At 35.8% G+C, this 17,755-nt stretch overlaps 1 protein-coding gene across 1 annotated transcript in view; it reads left to right on the plus strand.

The window, feature by feature from the left end:
- Positions 1–2,789: 2,789 nt before the first annotated feature.
- The window catches only part of LOC138332309 (uncharacterized), a 29,984-nt gene continuing 15,018 nt past the window's right edge, over positions 2,790–17,755 (plus strand). The window contains exons 1-13 of the mRNA XM_069280349.1: positions 2,790–3,259; positions 6,769–6,937; positions 9,877–10,051; positions 10,686–10,858; positions 11,438–11,510; positions 12,642–12,713; positions 13,076–13,225; positions 13,528–13,730; positions 14,653–14,877; positions 15,151–15,267; positions 16,023–16,174; positions 16,790–17,067; positions 17,408–17,610. Coding sequence (XP_069136450.1) covers positions 3,129–3,259; positions 6,769–6,937; positions 9,877–10,051; positions 10,686–10,858; positions 11,438–11,510; positions 12,642–12,713; positions 13,076–13,225; positions 13,528–13,730; positions 14,653–14,877; positions 15,151–15,267; positions 16,023–16,174; positions 16,790–17,067; positions 17,408–17,610 — 2,121 coding nt within the window. The 5' untranslated portion in view covers positions 2,790–3,128. The remainder of the gene's footprint in view (positions 3,260–6,768; positions 6,938–9,876; positions 10,052–10,685; positions 10,859–11,437; positions 11,511–12,641; positions 12,714–13,075; positions 13,226–13,527; positions 13,731–14,652; positions 14,878–15,150; positions 15,268–16,022; positions 16,175–16,789; positions 17,068–17,407; positions 17,611–17,755) is intronic.

The raw sequence follows: 17,755 nt of genomic DNA on the forward strand, positions 1-17,755 counted from the left end.
TAGTGGATTAACATTTTCTTACCAAATTAGCATTATCGTTGTGGTGGTTTTCACTTCAGTTCAGTCTGAAATGAGCTTGTACTTTGCTCGTTTACACGATCATTGACTTGTTTACATCTTCAAATATGCCGCTGATGGAAGTTGAACCGACAATTCTTCTTGCACTTAATGGTCTGTCATTCAAGCGAAGTTCATCAAAACCGCCCATCATATATTGAATTGTCCAACTTTCTTGAGCTCAGCAGGTAAGGTGTAAGAATTGTAACCTGCTGCTCCAATTGCAGATTGTAAAAGGCGAGTAAATTTAGGTTCCTTATATTTTTCCTTCTTCTGAACTTTACATTACTTCTTCCTATTAATCTATCCCTTGCTTTTAATATTAGGTTATTAATATAAAGCGAATACTAAAAACCCAATCTACAAAACCAAATATTTGGAGATGATGTACAGGTTAAAAGTTCCTTTATCTAACAAAGCCCCAAAAATGTAATCATAACAAAAAATTCACTCTGACAAATGGTTACCCCCGGAACAGCTGAACCCCCCCCGTTTCACGATAGAAATAATTTTTTTTTTATTCTTTCTCCAATATAAAAACAAAGTCAATGTATCTCTAAAAAATCAGAAATATAACATAGGTTCTGGGCTTGGCTTTGGAAATATATCCATTTTAAATTTGTCGATTCAAGTAAATGAAATGCTCAATGTATTTGTTAACGAACAGCGTTTTATTACAAAATTTTACCCAGCTATTATAGGCACTCTGATGATACAGGAATATACATCAATTAACCTTGTGTAATGGAATTCATATTATTTAAATATTTGCTAGCTGAAATTCAAGTATGTACAAACGTCCATTACTTTTAATAAACCAATTTTGGCAAGCAAATGTCATTCTACAAAGGTTATTACGGAGTTTCATGAAATTACTGAATAAACCAATTGAATCTAATTAACTTCCTCGTTTCCATTATGGTTCAAATTTAATTACGTTTTACCTATAGTTGTTAATTTGGCGTCAAAGCATGACATGTCAATGATTTGTTTGTTGCACATGTATTGAAAAAGCGCAACTTCACATGTAAAAACTTTTTATACTAAAAAAATACTTGACATAACATGCTTTTGTTGTCATATATGTGAAATTGTGTCACATTATAACATGAAATGGGCAAATTAAATCCTCATAAATAACTTCAAGCACAAGTTCTCATTAACATGATAATATCTGGCCTAAAACTCTTAAGTCAAGTAAATGTCACTCTTAAGTTTCTTGTTGTCATTATCTTTTGTTTTAATATTTTTCACGAAACCGTGGTATATAATTCATGTTTTCGTTTTTATTAGAATAACAAGCAGAAGTATACGTCACAACAGTAAATGGTTTATTGGTTATAACAAATCGTTATTTTTTTTTTGTTCTGTAAAAACATCATCATATTGATTAATACCCTCCTGCCCAATTTCACTACGTGAATGAGTAGCATATTACGATTACCATAAAATTGCGGATACTTTATCTAGATAATCATATTCCGTAAAAGTGATAAATTCTGCTCCAGACCTGCTTAACGCTCAGCATAAATTCTAAAGGGAATGAGATGACTGGTTCGCCCGTTCAGTCGGTGGGTGTGCTGTTTAGTGTCATTGTCGGCATGTATCGGTGAGATGGCACTGTAAAAAGAATGAGGGGATTTCGACTTTTACCAAAACGAGTCCGGAGGAAATCCACTCTTATTTACTATTATCAAAATCATATAGATCAGACAACAACGAGACGTGTGCGACCCTGTATGCGTATCTCAAACTCTATATTGGTTTGAAAGCTTTCTCGCAGTTTCTCTTCGTTACTTTCATTGAATTGTTTACAAAATCCGTTAAAACTGATTTTTACCAACCAACACTGCTGGTCTCCTGTAGTATAATTTAGCTAAACACAGATTTTCTTAGTGGATTACATTTTCTTACCAAATTAGCATTATCGTTGTGTGGTTTTTCAACTTCAGTCTGGAAATGGCTTGTACTTGCTCGTTTACAGATCATTGACTTGTTTACATCTTCAAATATGCCGCTGATGGATTGAACCGACAATTCTTCTTTCACTGGTCTGTCATTCAAGCGGTTCATCAAAACCGCCACATATTTGATTGTCCAACTTTCTTGAGCTCAGCAGGTAAGGTGTAAGAATTGTACCTGCTGCTCCAATTGCAGATTGTGAAAGGCGAGTAAATTTAGGTTCTTATCTTTTTCCTTCTTCTGAACTTACATTCTTCTTCCTATTAATCTATCCCTTGCTGTTAATATTAGGATATCAATATAAAGCAAACTAAACCAACTTCCTTTATCTAACAAAGCCCCATCAGACAAATATTTGGAGATGATGTACAGGTAAAAGTTCACGTAATAATATACATGTATAGTTTTGTAAATATAAAGGGCCCATCGATCTGGAGTTATAACAGTCTTAAATGTCAATATCAAAGTTAAGAGTCAAATAACACAACAACTCATTCTGACAAATGGTTATCCCCCGGAAAGATCTACTTAAGATGCAGAAATAAATTTTATTCTGTTCTCCAATATAAACAACGTCAATGTACTCTCGGATCAGATGATATAACTATAGGTTCTGGGCTGTGGCAGTGGAAATATCCATTTGTAAATATTGTCGAAGGAAATGAATCTTACTTTTAAAAATTTGCGAGACTTGGCAAGCAAATTTTTAAACGGCTAGTTTCATGAAATACTAATAACACCAATTGAACTAATTAATGACTTCCATTTTTAGTATTTCCCATGGTTACAAATTTAATATACGTTTTACCTATATTGTTAATTGGCGTCAAAGCATGACATGTCAATGAGTGTTCTGTCCTGCACATGTATTGAAAAGCGCGGCAGGTCATATGGCACCGCAGTGACATAAACTATTGCACGAACTAACTTTCTGATAATATGAAATATATACTCTTATAACTTCAAATGCCAATTATCCTCATGGTGATTGGACTTGAGCAAGTCTCTGCAGTCGTTGATGTATTTTGGCGTCTGCAGCCTGCTGGTATAAGTATAAATATAGTGCATCAGTATACAGCTATCCACATTAACACGTTGCCGAGAGCAGCATGGCCTCGGCTGAGCGGAACCGTCTCAACGAGGATAAACTCAAGACTAAGGACTGGAAAAGATGGGGACCTTATCTGTCCGAGAGGCAATGGGGCACGGTCCGGGAGGATTATTCTGAGAATGGAGACTGGTGAGTTTAGGGTACACTGACCTCTCGAGGTGGCGGGCTCACCTTGACATTCTCCTATAGAGTGTAGGTCTGCATATCAATATAACCTGATTTATATACTTTATAACACATGTTTTTTTTATACAATTATAATATTTTGTTTATACAAAGTTTAGAAATATATATGGTTATGAAAAACTCAAAGTGAGAGTTAGAAATCCTTCCCAGACACATGAAAAAATTTGCCAGGTAATCCAGTCTGTTTATAAAATGGCTTTTCATCACCTCTAAGTTTGAATGGAGTTGGTATAAATATTTTTCATTTTTCCGGAACTGTTCTTGATTTATATATGTTTTCTTTTCACTTCTGCACTGTTACTCCTTGTAACGTAATACATGCATCTACGATAAGACCTTTTCGAATACGCGATAAGACAGCTACATATATCAATTTGTCGACTGGTCACTTCAACGTATGGCAAGGATAAGATCTTGCTATGGAAAGAAGCTTATTAATAACATTACTTATTCAGAGACTTTACTAGTGAGTTAATTACTCTTGTCACATTGCATGCATTCCACAGACAAATGCTTCATAGTACATAGAAAGATACATATATATAGTGACGTCATGTGTTGATGTATAGATCGCACTGAAAAGCTGGTGAGTCGACCTAGTTCCTACTGTGTGGGGGTTGAACGATGTAACAGCTGGTCAGAAAAAAACAAGGGGTGTGTGTAAATCGACCAATAGAGCATGTTCAGTAAGAGGTGTGTACAAACTAGCCAATAGGGATACGAGGAAATGTAAACAATATGTTTATGCGGACAATATATAGTTATCACTTAATTATCACTACAATATTAAATCATCTCTACATACATGTAAACTATTAGGAAAGTGAAACTAAGAATTAAAGCAAGGAAGTAATCCCAACCATGTAGACAAAATACATCGTTGTATTTTTAAGACTGTCCTCTGGTTGACCCCTTTATCAAGATAAACATACAATTAATATGGTCATACGATATAGAATTGACAATATGAAGAAGAAGAAGACAAAAGAGATAAAGATCATATACGCAATAAACCCTTCGGTTAGCCTAGACCGAAGGCGAAAGTGAAACTAGATTTTTAAACCCACTTATCATTGATTGGCTGGTTAGGCTTCTATTAATAGCTAATGTCATTTAATTAAGGACAGTGATAGACTATTTACTACAGCCGAGTACATCTAATGGCAAGGAATGCCACGAGAAATGTTCCAATTCATATTTTCTGTCTGCCATTTATTTGATAGTTTTATTGATATAATAAGACATAGATAAGAAACGATTATATTGTTTGAACGACGATTTAAACTTTGGTCAAAATAATTCGCAATATGTAAACCGTGTGTTTTATTCCGCGTACTATTAGATAGAGTACGGTTATTTTTGTTGAGGTTCTGTATCAATAGTCCATTACGTAGACACAATAAATGAATACTACATTTTCATTATGGCACATCACTGATGAAAATGACGCATTTTGGCCCAAACTATTAATATGTGAGTAAGTATCACCTTCGCTATTTTTTCATTATGTAATTGTTTTTTTTTTAATATTTTAATTGAAATTTTTTTTGCTATTCACATCAGTTTAAACGCACATAAAATACAGAATAAATTTTAGAATCTACATATTACTTATCTACTTTTTACCTTAGTATATGTTAAAAGTTATACCATGGCTTGTGTTTCATATTAAAGTTTTGCCCTAAGAGGCCCTACTGTCGATTGGCCGTTGAACATGACAATCGGTTTCCGCAGTATTTACTCCTTGTTATGAATAAAGATATCAAATAGTACCCGCAAAGGATATGCGTCCATACATGTTTGACATGACGTGAGTACTTAACCCGAATATATTCTTTATGTTATGGAGATATAACACAAAACTGAGTATACTATTATGTACTAAGAGTTTCTGTGTTATATCTCCATGACATATTCAAGTTTATCCTTATAACAAAATCTTTCTACATGTGATTCCATTTTTATTGGTGTACTTAATCAAATGCGACGTTACAAACAACAACGTCATTTTGTTACATTAGGGGCTGATATTTTTAAAGCCAATGAGAATAGTTGTTATGCAAGTAAGATTAAACTATTTCCTGGTTTACGACCCGTTTCCTAGTTGTTTTGCTGCTATCATATACTACTTAATGCCATCCGTCCAAAAATATTTATTTGTCCTGCTATTGTATTTAACAACCAGCTGTTACCTATTGTTACTGCTCCTGAATTGTGTGAGCATCGTATTAGTTTGTTACGGTCTGTTCTAAACACTGGATTCTAAACTGTATTACGGTCTGTTCTAAACAGATTCTAAACTGTATTAGCTACGAACCAGAAATCAACAATAAAGCGATTGAATTACAAAAAATTATATTGCTATTGTTTAAAAAATATCATTTAATTTAAAAAAAATTGGTTTGCATTCAATGATAGCCTCAACAAGGAGTCATTGAAGCATTATGGCACAAACAAGGCACAGCAAATATGCTTATTAATGACTACAAAATTATATATTAAAATCTCTTGCCGGACGGAACACAGATTTTAGTTATTGGAGGGAGCAGGCAGCACGCCCATAACATCTTGATTTCTTCTTTGTTCTGTGTAAACAGCATAATGGTTCAGTGTGATATCACTATATAGAGGATAAGTGTTCCACTATTACAAAGAATCACAACACAAACATACTGCATTCTCCAAAACCACGCACGCACTTCACACACACAATGCATGCACGGGAAGTCGTCTTTAAATGATACTGGCTGTCAATGGGCGTAAATCTTTTCAACCAAGCAACCAACCATACAACATACAACCAATCAACCAACCACCAGCCAACCAACCAACCAAAACTAACCAAACAACCAAACAACCAACCAATCAAACAAACAAACAACCAACAAACCAACAACCAACCAAACAACCAATCAAACAAACAACCAACCAACCAACCAACCAATCAAACAACCAACCAACCAATCAACCAACCAACCAACCAACCAACCAACCAACCAACCAACAAACAAACAACCAACCAACCACAACAACCAACCAATCAATCAAACAACAACCATCCAACGAACCAAACAACCAACCAACCAATCAACTAATCAACCAACCAACCAACCAATCAACCAACAAACCAACCAACAAACAACCAATCAACCAAACAACCAACCAACCAAACAAACAACAACAACCAACCAACCAACAACCAACCAACCAACCAACCAACCAACCAACCAACCAACCAACCAACCAACCAACCAACCAACCAAACAAACAAACAAACAACCAACAATTAAACAACCAAACAACCAACAACCAATCAAACAACAAACCAACCAACAAACAAACAACCAAACAACAAAACAAACAACCAAACAACCAACCAACCAACAACCAACCAATAAACCAGTTATAAAACTTATTTGTCGTATGCTAACAAGTTCCTATCTATCTTGCAGTTGGAACCACTTTCCACATGACCAGGCGAGATCTCGTGCGTATCGGTGGGGCGAAGACGGTCTCCTGGGCATATGTGACAGGAAGTGTCGGCTCTGTCTGTCCCTTGCGTTGTGGAACACTAAAGACGCTATCCTCAAGGAACGCCTGTTTGGTCTGAATGGGCATGAGGTAAGACAGTCTGGTATGACTGGGCACGAAGTAAGACAGTCTGGCCTGACACGGCAAGAGATAAGACAGTCTGGCCTGACACGGCACGAGGTAAGACAGTCTGGCCTGACACGGCACGAGGTAAGACAGTCTAGTATGCTTAGTGTACTAGAAAGATGCATTCTGGATATCTGGCGCATCCATGATAACGTTTTTGTTGCACAACAAACTATATGTGTCATTGAATTTACCCAAGCTTTTCATGATTTGATGTGGCAGACAAATGTCAAATAACTAGGGTTATCACCGAGACATAAACACTTGACATTTGGAAAATATTTTGAATTTGTAGTTCTAGACTGTAATGATCACTTGAACTTCAAGCGCGGAACACATTACCAAATGTCACTGAACAAATTGAGTTGTGCCAACATTCTGTCATTTTTTTTTTTTTTTTTTTTTTTGGCTTTTGTATCTACCGTAGAATATGTAACAATATCTTCAAAATCCTGCCCTTTTGCTCTAACCAGAAACAGTCATCAAATATCATACACGCATTTATTGAGATATTGAATTATATATAATAGCATTGTTTGCATATATATATGAGCCCAGCGTTCAGTTCCACGAACATTCCATAACTTTTAATTGAAAAAAATATAGATGTACTTTAACTTTAAATGATTTTGTAATGATTTCTTTTGGAAAAGTGAAAGTTAATTAATGAGTTCGATGTTCGTGAAACCTGACCCAGGTACATGTGCATGTCGTGCACTTGAGAACATACTATGGGTATTGAGATAAAGTGATGCCTTGATGATGTTGACAAGCAATTTATAGATAGTCATTAGAAAAGATGATTCACTGTTGCGTTGCTTGGTTTTAGTGTTAAAATTAGCTTTACCTGAGAAAAGGAAACTGAATCTCTCCTGGAAAATAATAAATGTTAAACATGTATGTTATCATTACTTATTTCTACTATTATGGACCTAATGTCGACAAACCCTGTGACCTTTTGTTTTCATTACTGTGGAGCTTTTTTAAATCTATTGTTTTCTGTTGCTAGGGTAACCATGGAGAGGACGTGAAGGAACTGTACTACTATATAGATAATACCCCTACACACTCCTATATGTCCGCCCTATATAAGTACCCTCAGACTGCCTACCCGTATTTACAGCTGGTGAATGACAATAGGTCAAGGTCGGTTAAGGAGCCGGAACTGGAATTATTAGATACTGGTAGGTATTTCATTACACCTAAATATTGGAATAAAAATTCCCCATTGGTTGTATATTAGACATGTTCAAAAGTGTTGATATGTAGTAGGAGCGGGAAAATGCACGGCCAGACCGGGATTCGAACCCAGAACCTTCCGAACACTAGCCGGAGTGCTGTATCAAACGAATTGTTTGGTCGCCCATGATCGACCCTATCCAGAACCACTGCAGTCTTCCCTCCCAAAGTTTAAAGTCTTCGCACCTAAGGCTCAATGCAAAACTCAGATTCGGGTATTCCCTGTTAAGCATACAACTAATGCTTAAGGTTCATGTAATGGCTTTAACCAGTGATATTTTGCAAGCCTAAAACGCATTACTGTGCTGCAATTGAACAGAACTAATTTCATTAATTGTTGGTATATACCCTGGCTAACTGTCAGTCTTACTGTTGATAAGTAATTTGGAACCAACCCAACCAGTTATAAAACTTATTTGTCGTATGCTAACAAGTTCCTATCTATCTTGCAGTTGGAACCACTTTCCACATGACCAGGCGAGATCTCGTGCGTATCGGTGGGGCGAAGACGGTCTCCTGGGCATATGTGACAGGAAGTGTCGGCTCTGTCTGTCCCTTGCGTTGTGGAACACTAAAGACGCTATCCTCAAGGAACGCCTGTTTGGTCTGAATGGGCATGAGGTAAGACAGTCTGGTCTGAATGGGCACGAAGTAAGACAGTCTGGCCTGACACGGCAAGAGATAAGACAGTCTGGCCTGACACGGCACGAGGTAAGACAGTCTGGCCTGACACGGCACGAGGTAAGACAGTCTAGTATGCTTAGTGTACTAGAAAGATGCATTCTGGATATCTGGCGCATCCATGATAACGTTTTTGTTGCACAACAAACAATATGTGTCATTGAATTTACCCAAGCTTTTCATGATTTGATGTGGCAGACAAATGTCAAATAACTAGGGTTATCACCGAGACATAAACACTTGACATTTGGAAAATATTTTGAATTTGTAGTTCTAGACTGTAATGATCACTTGAACTTCAAGCGCGGAACACATTACCAAATGTCACTGAACAAATTGAGTTGTGCCAACATTCTGTCATTTTTTTTTTTTTTTTTTTTTTTGGCTTTTGTATCTACCGTAGAATATGTAACAATATCTTCAAAATCCTGCCGTTTTGCTCTAACCAGAAACAGTCATCAAATATCATACACGCATTTATTGAGATATTGAATTATATATAATAGCATTGTTTGCATATATATGAGCCCAGCGTTCAGTTCCACGAACATTCCATAACTTTTAATTGAAAAAAATATAGATGTACTTTAACTTTAAATGATTTTGTAATGATTTCTTTTGGAAAAGTGAAAGTTAATTAATGAGTTCGATGTTCGTGAAACCTGACCCAGGTACATGTGCATGTCGTGCACTTGAGAACATACTATGGGTATTGAGATAAAGTGATGCCTTGATGATGTTGACAAGCAATTTATAGATAGTCATTAGAAAAGATGATTCACTGTTGCGTTGCTTGGTTTTAGTGTTAAAATTAGTTTTACCTGAGAAAAGGAAACTGAACCTCTCCTGGAAAATAATAAATGTTAAACATGTATGTTATCATTACTTATTTCTACTATTATGGACCTAATGTCGACAAACCCTGTGACCTTTTGTTTTCATTACTGTGGAGCTTTTTTAAATCTATTGTTTTCTGTTGCTAGGGTAACCATGGAGAGGACGTGAAGGAACTGTACTACTATATAGATAATACCCCTACACACTCCTATATGTCCGCCCTATATAAGTACCCTCAGACTGCCTACCCGTATTCACAGCTGGTGAATGACAATAGGTCAAGGTCGGTTAAGGAGCCGGAACTGGAATTATTAGATACTGGTAGGTATTTCATTACACCTAAAATTGGAATAAAAATTCCCCATCGGTTGTATATTAGACATGTATATTAGACAAAAGTGTTGATATGTAGTAGGAGCGGGAAAATGCACGGCCAGACCGGGATTCGAACCCAGAACCTTCCGAACACTAGCCGGAGTGCTGTATCAAACGAATTGTTTGGTCGCCCATGATCGACCCTATCCAGAACCACTGCAGTCTTCCCTCCCAAAGTTTAAAGTCTTCGCACCTAAGGCTCAATGCAAAACTCAGATTCGGGTATTCCCTGTTAAGCATACAACTAATGCTTAAAAAGAAATGGGGACATGTACCAACTGTAGTAGACAGGGACTCGAACCCGAGTCCTTCCGAACACTAGCCTAGAGTGCTCTACAAATTGAGTTACCTGTTCGCTGGTCCTCTACCTGATGCAAAACCATTATATATATATACCTATCATACATATGTATGAGTTTTCTATGAAACAGATTGTGGTTTATCAATAACGCGAACACTATCTGTAGAAGACGATCACTGTCCTGGAACGTTTGGCATTAATCATACTAACCTTTTTAATACCCAAAACAAAACGTTAACACATATGAATGTATGAATGTAATTTTTATGTTTTTTTAAGGTGTGCTCGATAACAATGAGTACTTCGACGTGTTTGCTGAGTACTGTAAGGCTAGTCCGAACAACATACTAGGACGCTACGTAATTACCAATAGAGGTCCCAAACCTGCCACAGTGCACGTGCTGCCCACGCTCTGGTTCAGGAACGTCTGGTCCTGGGGAGAAGAATGCTACGTGAGAATTCTTATATTCATAACCTAAAATCAAACAGTAACCTGATTTTGTTTGTATTTTGTAACGATAAAGCTATAACTTTGCTTAAACTTAAAGATGCAACTTAAAAAATAAAGATCAAGTCCATATGGAATAACAGATATTTATTGTTTGATTACTATGTTTCTTTTGTCTACGTAAACTGTACATGAATTAAATGTTATAAGAACCAAATTGGGCAGAACAAACTCTGCATTCAAGCTGTTTTTCATTATAAAGTCAATGTTGATGTACTTGTTGACAGTTTATATACAATGTAATCTTTTTTAATTTTCCATCGTAAATGAAGCCAAAAAATAATAATATGAAAAGGGTCTTGATTTAAAACGGCATTTAGATTTTTTTCGGATGCCGAAATGGAACTAAAATTGAGATATGTATTTTTCTCGGATAGTGTTACCAGCTTTCTGGTGTTCATTTCTTATATCCAGAAAATTCAGAGTCATATTATTAAGACAATGTCTATTCTATTTTACTATGAAATACATATGATTATAGACTGAATTATAGTGTAAGGCACTTGTTTGCACACATTTGAAGTGTTATGAAGACACCAAACCCACGCTGAATCAGACGGCCGAAGGAAAAGTTGTTTGTCGACATCCATCGTTGGGTAAGTTTGGAAGATATATATACCTTGAGTAGTCTAATCTGATTAAGAACGTCTGTTCACGATTGCGTTAATGTTCTGTCGACATGAGAAATAATCCATATTACTTGATGATTGTATGATGTGTTGTGAGAAGCCCCTCATTTTTCATTATATTTTAAGCTGCACAATCACAACAATGACTATTCGATCGTATCGTAACTCGATAGTGATACTTTGCTGAAACTCAAACACACAGTTAGGGTAACGTTACATAATGTTACAGTAAATAAGAGATCCTCCACCGCTGACGAAAGGCATTTTTCTTCTATCGAAAACAGGAATAAACGAATTAATGTTTTTCTTCAGTTACAAAAGTTACTTACTTTGCACCGTTACACCGTTAAACAGTTTGAGTTTCTTATTTTACTTCAAGATGAAAAAACATTTAGTATATTTTGCGTTCTGAAAAAAATTCCATGGCAAACTGCCCTAGATGGAGTTAAGTGCTGATTGTGCATGTACCAAAAGCAAAATTAATTGTTTTATATGCATTATTGTGCTAATTAGACACATAAACACCATTTATTTATCTTTTTTTTTGTTCAAATGATGGGTATCGTTTATGCTTTGTCGGCTGTGGAACATCTTTAACATGACTTTCAACACTTTTGAATACGCATACATCCAAATATAATACTAGTATCTATTACCTTGTGTTCTACTGCAGACCAACATATTTTCTCTGCGATTCAATTTCGCGTTTTTCATTTCTAACTGGTTTTTTTTCGAGGCGATTCAATTTAGCGATTTAGAGTCATTTGAGTATGGTTCTACTGGACATATACACATCACATTTTTTTCACAGCGATATTTCCTGATTTCTTCTTGGGGCAGATTATTGATAGGATCCTTAATTTATTTTACAACCACACGTATAAACACTCTGAGATTTATGCCTTGATAATGATAATTATTTTCGTTAGGTTCTTGTCCACAAGTGGGCGTCACATATTGTAAAATAGTTAGCCAATGACTTTGTCGGGACGCTTTGGCTTCTTTGATGATTCAAACACAGACCACACCAAAGAGTTGCGACATTTGAGTTCCACGATTTTTCTGTCTTTAACATTGTCTATGGGATTGTTTTTATAGGAACTCCAAAAAGTAAACATCCGTCTGGTAGGAGTAGGAGTATATCAGATATAACATCCCATGTTACTCCAGGTAAGTGACACCTCAACCGAAGAAATCAGAAAACCAAGAAATCAAATATACATGGTTTAGCTTGATATCAATTTAACCACGATCCTTATCTGGTATTTATTATATCGAAATCTTCATAGGGTCTTTGTTTGTATTTCTTTTTGAAATGTGTCTAATATGTTTAATGACAACAAGCCGGAAACTCAGATTTGTGTCGTAAATTGACACAACGGGTTAAGCATTCATTCCATTGCTGGGAATAATTATTGCAAAGTCAAAATAGAAACTGATATTTCTAGAAACGGTTTTATGTCGCGACCCACTTCTGCCAAAAAATAAAACAAAAATGTGCCAATATAAATCAAATTTTCTCTGTTTAACAGGAGTTTTATACTTTGAGGTGGACCTAGATAAGAACGGGAGTTGTCCCGAGTTGTTATTCACAGAAAACGATACTAACTTCGAGCACCTGTACGGGTGTCCTAACCAGACCAAGTACGTGAAGGACGCGTTTCACAACTATGTCATACACGGTAAGATATCATATTGCATGTTGAAGAAAAGTTCATACATGTCTTTTTACTACTTATGCTCAGATGAATTAACAAATGTTTTAAGCCATGAGGTGAGATACTTTTGAATAAACCAGTTAAAGTTATTGCGTTTTAGATAGATAAAAATAGAACTTTCTTTTTCGTTTTTTTTTTTTTTTTTTTTTCATTTTTCAAAATATTTTATTGAGAAAAGATAACGTATGGTTTAAGAGTTATGCTTTGTTTTGAATATATACTTACCATTAATTATTTATATATTTAGATTTTTTTTTGAAAATAAGGTCAGAAGGACAAGGTAAATCCAGCCAAAGAAGGAACTAAGTGTGCCGCCCATTACAAGCTACACCTGGAAGGCGGCGAAGAAACTGTGATTAGAGTGAGGCTGTATCTTGAAACCGAGGCTCCATCACACTGTTTCTCACAGTCTGAATTTGATTTGATGTTGAGTCAAAGACGGGCGGAGGCCGATGCGTTTTATAGCCAGGTATACATCCATTAGATGATATTAACTAATAATTCAATTTTTCTTGTTACGAGCATTTTCATTGGCTAAAAATTTTGCTTTGTCAGTCTATCAAGGAACTTATGGCGTCGCTGCTTGTAACGTCGCTTCTGATTGGCTGAGATGACGGTGTAATGATTTCATAGACAAAAGAGTCCCAAAATGAATTTCAAATATTGAAGAGATTATTTTTAATGATTTGAATTATAAGGATTCATTTCAATAGATTGTTTATGTTAAGGAATTATAACACAAAAATCTTAGTTGGTGTATTCAAAGTAGACTCTGACTTTTATGTTTTATCTCCATAACATAAATAATCTATTCAAGTTAATCCTTAATAAATAGCATTTTACAGCTCTCTCTACATTTACTTACATCTGTAGTAAACAGGGTTTTCTCCGGCTTTCCTCCATCTCCTTAAAATGACACATCTACAACTACTCTGAATGGTAAACATTAAACCAACCAGACGAAATAAAGAGGCTGTTTCTCATTCGTTTTTGATCGAACCAGAAGTGATTTAGTGTCAATAAGAAATATAATTGTCTGTAACCACAAAAACAAAAGTAAACCTGACTGTGAATGTATTGGCCTTGGTGTTCCGGATTCCAAAGACATGATATGTATATATATATATTGGTTGGTTGATACATGTAAAAGAGAGGTAAGGGAAATGCAGTCGAAGTATAAATACCTATATCATAATAATTATGAAAGAAGCTGAACAAAATCTGTCTTTGTTGTTATTGACTTCGAAATCAGTACAATATAACTGACGATAGACTGGTCACTCTTAGAACGTACGTACACGATCTTCTTTGTTTTTCAGACATCATTTTCTCTAAGTAGTGGTTTTCTCCGCAGAGTTGTGTTACTATATTCACTTTATTACATTTTATAGCTGATCCCTAACCGACGTCCGACTGATAAGGACATCATAAGACAAGCCTACGCTGGTCTGTTATGGAGCAAACAATTTTATTACTACGTTATCAAAAACTGGTTGGCGGGAGATAGTACGCAGCCCCGACCGCCATCCAGACGACTTAAGGGGCGTAACTCCGATTGGAAACACCTTTTTAATCGTGATGTCATTTCAATGCCTGATAAATGGGAGTATCCATGGGTAGGTAATCAACCAAAAAATAAAAGAAAGAACAAAATAGTGTAACTGTGCAAATATGTATAATGGTTGATATTAAGAAATTATCAGAAGCTATAGAGCTATTTTTACCTCAGAATAAGATTTTGAACTGGGTCTTACTTAATCAATAAAGATTAGTCGACTACTGTTTTCTGAGAAATTGAATTGGTGGTTGTGTGTCTCGTACCATTCTACAAAGATAATTAGAAAACATTCAATTTGTGATCACTTAATGAGATATCTCGTTACTTGCAGTACGCCTCTTGGGATCTAGCCTTCCACATGATTCCCATGGCTAACATTGATGTCCATTTCGCCAAGGAACAAATCCTGCTCTTGTTGAGGGAGTGGTATATGCACCCGAATGGCCAGGTAACGGAATACTGTAGATCACTTCGTTTTCACGAGATACAATTTTTTGTGTAATTTCGCGAAGAGCTCAAACTTCAATGTTTCGCCAATTATTGTACAAAACGTAGTTACATAACATAGATAAACTGATCAGCCATTTATGGTGTATTCGCGACTATTTTATAATTAATGAAGACGCGAAATGTAGTATTCGCGTGAATACAATAGTATACAGTATTAATATAGAAATTATCACACAGGAGCCATTATTGAAAGTGTGTTAGTACATAGCTTATCATTAGAATATAACACTAAATACACCGAAAATTACGCTTTAACAGAAGTATCACTTTTCACGCATGCTGTTTTGTCATTTGTCTTTTGTCCAATAAAAGAAAAGCAAATCGTAGGTCTCTAATGTAAGGTATTCAACCATAAACTATTTTCCTATGGAATCTATAGTCTATATAGATGCTAGAGCTTCGCAGACAATCTGCACAATGCGAGGTAGTTCTGCAGAGCTCTGGCATCTATTCTCTGCAGAGCTCTGACATATATCTAGACTATATACATGTATTTCATAGGAAGATACTTTTTTTTACATTTTAAACTCATCTTTTTTTACTTCTTCTTTTTTTTTTTTTTGGGGGGGGGGGGGGGGCCTGTCTATGCTTTAACATTGTTTAAAGTAGACCAGAAGGCCACAATATGGAGCAATGTGGTTGAGGTTACCCTGTCAACATTATTGACGTCATATTCGGATATTCGTTTTACAGATACCTGCCTATGAGTTCTGCTTAAAAGACGTCAACCCTCCCGTACAAGCATATGCAGCTCTGAAGATATATAAAGCTTCTGGGTTAAAAGGCAAAAGGGACTTGGTTTTCCTTGCTAGATGTTTTCACAAACTAATGCTCAACTTTACATGGTAATTTTTGGTCGTCCTGACCAATACTAGTTGTTAGATATTTCAATTTCTGTCAATTTTGTGGCCTATGATTTCCAGTAGTCAGATGTAAGATTTGGTCACAGAGCAAACTCCAAGACTTCAAATCCAGATATTCGTAAGGTCTTGGCTGTATTCTTTCTTATACATTTAAAATCACCTTGATTTAAGACCATCTTGATTTATCGATTTTGATACATTTAGAAATTATTTTTTACAACTGTACATTACTTATCAAAACTTCACAATTAGCTTCCTAAGTCTCGATTCCTTCCATCAGTTTACTGTAAATCAACTTTCTTTCGCGGCTAAGAAATTTCGCGATTTCCGTTTCAAAACATTTTCGCGGAGATGAAGTTTCCTGGATTTAAAATTGAATGAAAATATCTTTGAATATAAGGGGGCAAGAGGTGTGGAAGCTATCAATTTGAAAAGGAAAAGGGAAAGAAATATGATTTACATACTATATCTAATTTTGATACAAGCATTCTACAAATATAAATGATAACTTCAAACCTTCCAAGAGTATTAAATAAATATCCAGTAACATGCTAACGTTCTATCTTTGTTCAATTTACCTGTTTCTCTCTTACACAGGTGGGTTAATCGTAAAGACCCGGAGGGTAAAAACATTTTCTCTGGCGGTTTCCTGGGCCTAGATAACATTGGCGTATTTGACCGCTCCAAGCCCTTCCCGACAGGTGGTAATCTTGTACAGGCCGACGGCACTGCATGGATGTCCTTCTTCTGTTCCATCATGTTGGAAATCAGTCTCATTCTCGCCAAACGTGATCCCACCTACGAGGACATGGCCAGCAAGTTCTTTGAGCATTTCATTGCTATCATAGACGCCATCAATGACCAAGGACATATTGGTGAGTGAAGTGTCCTTCACTGTACTCCAGACTAAGTTCGATTTTGGGCTGATAAATATCCTTACTTTACTATTGTGAGAGTTCGACTAGTTAGCACACAACTTAACACATGGTTTGAATATCTCTTTATACCGAAAAGACCCATTTTAACTTTTCTCTCAAAAGTTCAGAAATAATTTTTGTGCTCACCATGGCTTTGATTTAGAAAAGACAGGTTGGTTGTGATAACAATTTATTTTTATATTACTATAAAACTTTCTTAAAACTGATGACATTTTGCAAGGAGAGGAGATCGGTTTTTATAAAGTTGTATTGTAATAATTGTACATCTATATTAAAGGTCTTTGGAATGAGGAAGATGGCTTTTACTACGATCACGTGAAACGAAATAATTCTTCGTACCCATTGAAAATAATGTCAATGGTGGGAGTTGTCCCCCTTTTCTCAACTTTGGTGCTGAGGTTCTCTGATATCAAAATACACAAAGAGTTTTACAAGCGAACGAAATGGTTTCTGAAGCACAGGAAGGATCTGACGAGACGCGTATGTCTTTGTTTTAGATGGAGGAATTTTATTATTCATTTATTCCTTGAGATATCTTAAATATTTACGTTTTTCAGAAATATTCACTTTTATAACCAAAAGGCGCCCATTTCTTCCAACAAGAATAGGCCAACTTTTAAACAGG

The sequence above is a fragment of the Argopecten irradians genome, chromosome 9, assembly GCF_041381155.1.
Source record: "Argopecten irradians isolate NY chromosome 9, Ai_NY, whole genome shotgun sequence".
Taxonomy (NCBI): Eukaryota; Metazoa; Mollusca; class Bivalvia; order Pectinida; family Pectinidae; genus Argopecten; species Argopecten irradians.